General features: G+C 50.7%; 1 protein-coding gene across 1 annotated transcript in view; it reads left to right on the top strand.

Moving 5' to 3' along the window:
- Positions 1-3,397: 3,397 nt before the first annotated feature.
- The window catches only part of Tsc22d2 (TSC22 domain family member 2), a 33,103-nt gene continuing 27,327 nt past the window's right edge, over positions 3,398-9,173 (top strand). The window contains exon 1 of the mRNA XM_090323171.1: positions 3,398-4,626. Coding sequence (XP_090179297.1) covers positions 3,410-4,626 — 1,217 coding nt within the window. The 5' untranslated portion in view covers positions 3,398-3,409. The remainder of the gene's footprint in view (positions 4,627-9,173) is intronic.

The raw sequence follows: 9,173 nt of genomic DNA, 5'->3' as shown, positions 1-9,173 counted from the left end.
TGAAGCTATACATAATCATACCAATATACACAATCACACCTAATTCACTTTACAAGAAAGACAGGACAGAGATGATCATTTCACACACAAAAAAATTGTCACTGAATATCTGCAAGTAACCAGCTCGTCCATACCAAGACTATGGCTTCTGTATGAAACCATCTGGCTATGTGTATCTAGTGGTTCACACCTGAAATCCTACCTACACAGGGGGCTGAGCTCTGAGGATTACAGTTCCAAGACAGCCCAGACAGGGAAGTCTAGGAGATCAGAAAAAATGCCCCAAGTGGAGCTGTGGCTCAGGTGGAAGAACACCAGCACTGAGCACCCAGACCCTGAGTTCAAGTCTCAGGATTGGTACATTCGCATACTCTCCCCCACTACACTCAGGTATATCTAGAAACGTTAAAAAATAAATTAACAAATATTATTGACAATAGTGTTGCCAATAGTATGACCTGAGTTGCTTCCTTTACTGCCCAAATGTCAAAGCAGTGCCACTTTATTTTTCTTTTTAGCGGTGGTACTGTGGCTTGAATTCAGGGCGTAGGTGCTATCCACTACACTTTTTGCTCAAGGCTGGTGTTCTACCACTTACAAATTCAAGTTCATAATAAAATAAGCCTCTAATAGGACATTACGCTTATTCAAAGTACATCTCTTTCTTTGAGGGAAAGTAAGCCATTCTTCTGAACCTCAAAGGTCTTGGAGACTCGATTTCTTCACCATTACAGAAAAAGGAGTGGAAGACATCTTGTTGTTTGTTTTTTGTTGTTGTTGTTTTGGACTTGAACTCTGGGCCTGGGCGCTGTCCCTGATCTCTTCAGATCAAGGCTAGCACCATACCCGAGGAGCCATAGTACCACTTCTTGTTTTCCAGTGATCAATTGGAGATAAGAATCTCATGGATTTTTTTTTTTTTTAGTGCCTGGGCTGTCTTTGAACCCTGATCCTCAGATCTCAGCCTCCTGAGTAGCTAAGATTACAGGTGTGAGCCACCGCACCCAGGCTTGACATCTTTTTTTTTTTTTTTTTTTTTTTTTTGTCTTCTGGGGCTTGAACTCTGGGTCTGGGCACTGTCCCTGAGCTCTTCAGCTCAAGGCTACCACCCTACCCCTGGAGCCACAGCACCACTTCCAGTTTTCTAGTGATTAATTAGAGATAAGAGTCTTATGGGTCTTCAGTGCCCGGGCTGGCTCTGTACCTTGAACCTCAGATCTCAGCCTCCTGAGTAGTTAGGATTGCAGGCGTGAGCCACCTCGCCCAGCTTGACATCTTGTTACTATAGAACACTGAACCTTAAGTGTATGTCAAATGTAAGTTTTCATGGATGTGGGAATTCTTAAACAGCTTATTCTCAAGTAAAGAATTATGTTTCTTTAATAAAACTATTTAAGGAATCTCACTGAGTCCTCTTCATTGCAATTTCTTTCCTTTTGGGATGGTATCCTAGGACAGTCTCACCGCAAAGGTTTATTAATATAATTCTATTCCAGAAATGGAACCTCGGTAAAAGCCACAGTAATAAATCAAGGGCTGCTTGTTTACTTCTAGCAAATGCTTTTTAGAAAACAGCTCCTCCATTTTGTGTTTTTATAAGAAACTTGGTAATAAAAGCGAAAATAAACACAAACTATTTCTAAACCTCAGAACAACTGGAAGGCTGGGATCCGGGCTGTCCGACTCCACACACACACACAGGAATGTACAAAGGGACTGTCTGCCTGCAGCATCAGCGCAAAGTGTTCCTTCTGCTAGGTGAAGTCGCCCAGGTTTTCTCTGAGAGCACAACTGCATGCTCGCTCTCTAAACTGTTCGACGTACTGTTCCCTTGAGCTCCGGGCCTGAGCGCTGCCCTTGGGTTCTTTTTCTCAAGGCTGGAGCTCTACCACTTCAGCCTCAGCACCACTTCGGCCTTTTCCCACGTATGTGGTGCCGAGGAATCGAACCCGGGTCGTCGTGCCTGCCCGGCAGGCGCTCCACCACTAGGCCACACTCCCGCCCTTGTGCTGTTAGGAGGCTCACAAGCGTGGACAGGGCGCGGGAGACCCGCTTCAAACGACTAATTCTGCTAATTTTAACGGTAAAGCAGGGTGCATCCACGGAAGGCAGAGAGGGCAGGCTTTCCCGAGCATCTGGGGTCCCCTCGCCCTCAGGTGCGGATGAGGAGCGGAGCGGTGAGTTGAGGGCAGCGGAGCAGCAGCAGGGCGTTGGCTTCTTCTGGGGTCTTCCCCTTTCTCCGTGGTGTGGCTGTGGCCACGGCAGAGCAGCCTGGTCTTGGGAGCTAGGCAGGGTAGCACCTGGTTAGGGCTTGAGTGGAAGTCCAGTGGTCCTCAGGTTTACGTCCCAGGGCCGGCGCCCGCGGCCACACGCGTGACCCCGCACGGGTCTGGGGGGACGCTTGGGGGGTGGCCTCCTCCAGCGGACGGTGCGCTCTGGCTGCGGCCCGCGCGGGTCACCACGCAGCCACCCCAGCGCCCTGCGCCCCCAGTCAGCCCCGCCCGGAGCCCCCCAGGCCAGAGGCCTGGAACGGGAGAGGAGCTGGGCACCGGGCTGGCGTGGCAGGCGACTGAGGGGCTCTCCCTCTAAACCCCAGAACGGCAGGGCACCCAGCCGCGCAGGAGACCCAACCAGGGACCCAAATGCCAGAGGTGGAGCTGCGGCCCCAGCGGCGGGGCGCCAGCCCGGAGCACACGGCGCAGTGCCTGCCCGGCCCCGCCCCCGGCCCCGCCCACGCCCCCCGGCCCCGCCCACGCCCCGCCCCCGCGCAGGCTCCGCGCGCAGCCCGGCGGGGGCGGGGCGCTGACGTCACGACGCCGGCGCGTCACGGGGCGGTAGCGGCGGCGGCGGCGGCGGCAGCGGCGGCGGCGGCGGCGGCGCGGGCGGCGGCTGCGGCAGCGGCGGCATTTTAGTCAGCGGCGGCGCGGCGGTGGCGGCGGCCGCTCCTCCCAGCATCCCTGGCGCGGCCCGAGCGGCCCCATCTTGGCCGAGGGGAGGGCGCTGCGGCCGCCGCCTCAGCAGTTTGAATTTCAGTTTCTCCAGGCCCAGCGAGCCGGCGCCCGGAGGGGGAGCCCAGGCCGCCGCCACCGCTCGCTCACGCCGCCCGGGCGCCCCGGCGCCCCGCCCGTCGCGAGCCGCCGCCGCCGCCGCGGGGCCGCTCCGTGAGGGGCCCCGGGCCGCCCGCCCCCGGCGCGGGCCGGGCTTCCGCCGCCGCGGCCGGCATGGCCCCGCGGCCGCGCTCCGGATAGAGCCGGGCCGGGAGGCCGCGGCGCCGCGCCCCGTCCCCGAGCGAGCCGCCCGGGCCGCCGGCGGCGGCGGAGGATGCGCCGGCCCGCCGCCCGCGCCCGCCGCCGCCCGTGAGCGCGGCCCGGCCGCCGCCCCGGCCCCGCGGGCCGCCGCCCCGCGCACCATGTCCAAGATGCCGGCCAAGAAGAAGAGCTGCTTCCAGATCACCAGCGTCACCACGGCGCAGGCGGCCTCCAGCCTGGCCGAGGACACGGAGAGCCTGGACGACCCGGACGAGTCGCGCACCGAGGACGTGTCCTCCGAGATCCTGGACGCGTCCCGCGCCACCGACTTGGGCCCCGAGGAGGCGTGCGAGCGCAGCTCGTCGGAGGAGACGCTCAGCCACGCGGGCGAGGCGGAGACGCCGGGGGCCGAGTCCCCGAACCTGCCGCCGGACGGGCCCGCGGGGCGCGGCGCGGCCCCGGCCCCGCCGCCCCCCGGCCCCGCCGCCGCCGCCGCCGCCGCCTGCGGCTCGCGCTTCCGCGTGATCAAGCTGGACCACGGCTCCGGGGAGCCCTTCCGCCGCGGCCGCTGGACGTGCGTGGAGTACTACGAGCGCGACGCCGACGGCGGCGTGCTGGCCCGCTCCGCCGACTGCATCCGCCACGCCGGCGCCGTGGAGCCCGCCGCCGAGCGCGACAGCGGCCTGGGCGCCACCGGGGGCTCGGCGGCGGCGGGGCTGGCCGCGGGGCCGGGCGCGGACGGCGTCCCGCCGGACCCCGCGGGCGCGGCCCCGGCCCCGGGGAGCCAGCCGCCGCCGGCCGCCGGCCCGAGTGACTGCCCGCCGCCGCACGTGGCCGGCCGGCCGCCGCCCAGCCCCGCGCCGCTCCCGGCCGCCAAGTCGTCCCTGCCCGGGGAGGCCGGGGCGCCGGCGGGCGCGGGGCTGGGCGGCGGCCTCCCGCCGTCCGGGCTCCCGCCCGCCGCGGCGCCCGGAGCGCCCGGCACCGTGCCCGCCGCCGCGCCCGCCCCGAGCGGGCCCGGCCTGCCCGCCGCCCCCGTCACCATGCCAAATGCCCTCGCGGCCCCGGGCCGGCCTGCGCAGCCCGGCGGACCCGCGCCGGCCGGCCGCGGCGGCGGCCTCGCCCAGGCGCCGGGCACCCACAGCGCACCCACCAGTCTACCGCAGGCCGACCTCAGCCAGTTCCAGGCCCAGCCCCTGGCCGGGCCGGCCGACGACGCGCGGAGGAAGTCGGAACCCCTACCTCAACCACCGCTCTCTCTCCTGGCCGAGCACGCGCCCGCGGCCGACGCCCCGGCCCAGCCCCTGCCGCGGACGCCCGTGACCAGCCTGGCCGGCTCGGTGTTCGGCATCGCCATTCCGGTGGACGGCGATGAGGACAGGTAGGCCAGCCAGGTCTCGGCTGCGCGGTGCCGGCGAGGCCTCGCGCGGGGCGGGCGGGGGGCGCTCTGGGAGAGTGGAGGGAGGAGAGAGAGTCGTCGGGCAGGGGCATCGGGAAGGGCCGCGAGAGGCGATGCAGAGCTTGAGAGTGGAAGGACGGTGGCTGCTGTCCTAAGAGCCAGCCCTTCGTAGATCCCTGCTAGGCTCGAGCGCAGGAACGGCAAGGGTCTCGTCGTATTTGACTTTGGAAGGGGCCCAGAACACCGGGGGCCCTCGAGTAAAAAGGACGAAAACTCGTGTAGGTCTTCCAGACCTGGTCTCGAAGATGAGGCTCAGTGCAGCCTGGTCGTAGACGGTGAGCCGGAGGCTTCCCGAGTGCTGTTTTTGTTGGTGGTGGTCTAAGCAAAATATTTATTGGAAGGATGTTCTTATTTTCCACCAGGAAAAGGAGGTGTGAGGTTGCTTAACAAGGTAAAAAAAGACTAGTTTATGAAGTAAGGATGCTCCCTTTAATCACTTAAGTGAAATTTACTGTATTGCTGCACCTTTTTTTTTTTCTATAACAGCTGATGTTTGGTTAGGATTTAATGAGGATTTTTCATGGCGATTAAGGAAATGCCACGTGACAGTTTGACAAATACAAGAGAGACTTTTTTTTTAAGTGGCATTTCAACTTTTTAAAACTACACTTAAAAAGTCACAGAAGGTTTCAGGTATTTTATTAGCAATTTGCTGGGGCTTTGGAGAGGTGAATTTTAGATAAGTCCAATATGAAGAAAGAATATTAATGGATTTCTAGAACTTGTATGTACAATGAGATGGTTAAAACTTTTTTCTAACGGTGTTTCTTAGACCCTTCACATTCTTTTCATTTCTATTTGGCGTTGTATTTTTGTCATACCTCACTGAAATTCATCTCCACTTTTTGTAATTTAGAGTGTAATTTAGGTGATATTGCTTGTGAGAAGTCTCTTATTCCACTTTCAAACCCTTAAAACACGCACCACCTGTCCATAAGTGAGGTTAGCTAGTCACAGAGAAATTTAATATTGATGGGACCACCAAATAAAGAAACTGATTGTACAAGCCACTCAGAAAAACCCCTCTCTGCCTTTAAGGGTGACCCATTTTCACAATGGGGACAAACATGAAGTGAAGATTGAGGTTTTTTCACTTTTGATCACAGTCAGCAGTCATCTTTCCTAGCTGCGAGAAGCTAGTTTTTTTTTTTTTTTTTTTTAAATTCGGTAGTGAACATTCTGCTTACCTTGAATATGATCTCTTCAAGAAATCACTGATTGTTGAGCATATCCCCCCTTTTTCATAACACATGAATTCTGTATGAGTGAGCACATCCTCCTCATCACAGCTACTTCCTTTTACACAGTATATATGATTATAACCCCCAGCACTTTAATACAGTGTGGCAAAGAGCAGGGATCTGTTGACAGATGGAAACCCTGAAGCATATTCATTAGGACCTCACCTCAAGATGCCTCAGTTTCTCTTACTGTATTCAAAGTTGGCCATCTCAAATCTCATTTCCAAACATGAATGGTTGAACTACAGATACTACTGTATCCTTGGTTCTTATCAGTGGCAAGAAGTCGTAATGTGTATATAGTCTCATTTTAAATGTGGCCCTTCTGTTTTGCTCACCCCCCAGTCTTAAAATCTGCAGTACTTAGAAAATCTGCATTTCCAGCTTTTGTTAGTCTTTCCTTGGCTTTTAACATTAGTTTCCAAGATGTAATCTTACACATTTGACATTTTTAATCATTGGACCAACACACCTGGTGAAAGAATGAATCCATTAAGTAGAAATAGTGTTTGTTGCTTTTTGAAATGGAAAGCCTTTGTACAAGAGAATGCATTCTAAAATGTTACTCTTGAGTTCAGTAAGCTTTCCAGGCTTATGTTTAAATTACCAACATGAGTACTTTTAGAGAAATAGTACTAACTAGGAATCTTAATTTTAATGTGACTGAGGGTTTCTTTTCTTTACATTCAAATTCTAAAAACCTTTACGCACAAATTCTAAAGAGAGGTATCGAGTAAGACTTAAATTTCATAGATTGTCAAATTTAGTTGCTACAGAATATAAAATACTTGCTTTTTTAGTGGAGAAACTTCAGTAATTTTAATTTTTGAGAAAAAGGAAAGGGGAAATTAACAAAACAAAGATGGAGGTTGGTTTTAAGTTGATAATATTGAAAACCACATAAGGCCTACTTTTATGTTACTATACCTTCAGAAGTGCTGATGGTTTCATATCCAATTATTGCCTGCTGACTCTTGGATATTAATTACTATGAAGTTCTAGCCATTTTCACTAGAAAAGTCTATGGTAGTAATTGATTTTCTATTAACAGATGGATATAACGATGATTGAAAATATGTAATTTGTAGTTCCTGAGGAATTACAAAATATTTGTTCACACCTTTGCATTTAGCCACTCCTACTGTATGTAAATTGGAGGAGGTAGAAAACGTTACTGGCCCTAAAAGGGACACAGTTCAGATTGCTTTCTATAGATAACTGACCAATATGACCTTTGGAGGCACATTTCAGGAACTCCTATGAATGGCAGCTATTGTCGCCTGCCAACTGCTGTCCAGCTGACTGTTGATGACTACCTTGTTAAGGCCTTCAGTATTGTAGTTTCCTAGTGATTCCTGATGATTCTAAGTGCTGTGCCTTGGTATGAACTGTAAATATAAATTTGTGTATAAATTACACATGATAACAAAGTATGCAAATATAAATTGTGCATAATTTGTGCACACATGTGGAGTTCTATTGTTTACTTGATATTTAAATGAGAGGGTGAGATACAGGAGCATCAAGAAGCAGAACTGCCACTACTGCTGTTATTATAGGTCCTCGTTAAAGCCATTTTACAGTGAAAGTCTGAACTGCACTTAGTGAGTATACGTTTATTTTTCCCTAAATCAAAGTTCTTACTTGAAGGATTTCCTTAGAAGCTTATGTTTGAGCATGGAAGCGGTTTTGCTTTTCGATTTATATAGGTAATATGTAGCTCACATACTAGATACCATCTTATGCTTATAAACTTTTGAGAGTGATTCTACCAAGGAGTGAGTTAGTAATCACAGTACACAGTCACATACATGCATATCATTGTTTAGTATAAAAACTGGTATCCGTGTGTTCATTGTAGGTGCCTAATTACTAAAATATACTTTGGTTGTAAACATTGGCTCCAAGCAAAAGAAATTATATTAGATATACATATATCCAGAGATAGATTCTCAAAGTTCCTGAAATCAGTAAGAGATTGGCCTTCTATGTTTAAGGCATATATGTTGAAGTTTTTGTGGATTCGGTGAATGTAGACTAAAGAATACTTGCTATATTTTGTTTTCTAAAAGGAGTCTATATATGTGATAATACATATTCCAAGTAACTTATTTATTTAGGTACTGGGGATTGAAACCAGTTGTTAGGCAAGCAACTCTACCATCTGAGCTATGTCTCTAGGATCCACATAATTGGTAACTGTGGATGTTTTTACTTTAGGGGGAAAGAATACTTAAAATCACAAATCGTAAGCTGAGTCATCTCTGAGAAGCATTTTTATAATACTGGGAATGAGGATATATATATATATATATACATATACATATATGTATATATGTATTCTATAGCCTGAGAATAAATGTTAACACATGTATTTGTTCTTCAAGACTTCTGATGGCCTTGATTTGAAAATGATACGATGCTGGATTTACTGGCACTTGCCGTTACACAAAAGATAAAATATATAAAGCAGAATAAATCAGAAGCTTCTCTGCCACTTGTGTTCTCCAACCACCCAGTTTCTGCCCTCAGAATTAGCTCATTTCTTTTAAGATTCAGTTTTTAAGAGTTAGCTTCAGAATCACTGGTAAGATAGTTTCCAAGCTGAGAGAAAAGCAGTTTTAGTAATGTGGAAGAGTATGAATGTGTTAACATTTGAACAATTTTTGATTAGTTTGACAGGAGTTAGTGAAGGAGTTAAACATGATGTACTAGATTTAAGTTTGTGGTTACCATTAAGGATGTTTATTGAAGCTTTTAAGGTGTTAGTACTGATATGGTATTACTGTGTTTTACATCAAAATCCTGTGATAAAGTTGTGTTTAGGAAATAACATTAGAGAGAGCTTAGTCTCTAAATCAAAATTCTCATTCCATGGAAAGCACTAGTTTGGCACACAGCCATGTAAATTTAAGCATACAGCACAACTTGTAGCTATAATCCTATATTAAACAGAATCCATGCTTATATCAGCCCTTGTATATGATGTTTTCCACAACTTGTAAGGAAGCTTTTATTCTCATTTTAATGGATTAAGGAAACTGAGGCTCTGAGCATTTTAAGTTCCATAGCATAGGCTAATACATGTTCCACCCCTAAGCCATTTAGTCCTTTTTGTTTCTGTACCCAGAATTAAGAGGTTTTGCATTATTTCTTGGTAGACAGTAATGGGGGAGGGAAGTTACTGTAATCACTGGTGTATTATGTCCCTTTATCTAAAGAACACTT

The sequence above is a fragment of the Megascapheus bottae genome, chromosome 32 (genome assembly GCF_031878675.1).
Source record: "Megascapheus bottae isolate mThoBot1 chromosome 32, mThoBot2.hap1, whole genome shotgun sequence".
Taxonomy (NCBI): Eukaryota; Metazoa; Chordata; class Mammalia; order Rodentia; family Geomyidae; genus Megascapheus; species Megascapheus bottae.
This window is presented reverse-complemented; position numbering and strand designations above follow the sequence as displayed.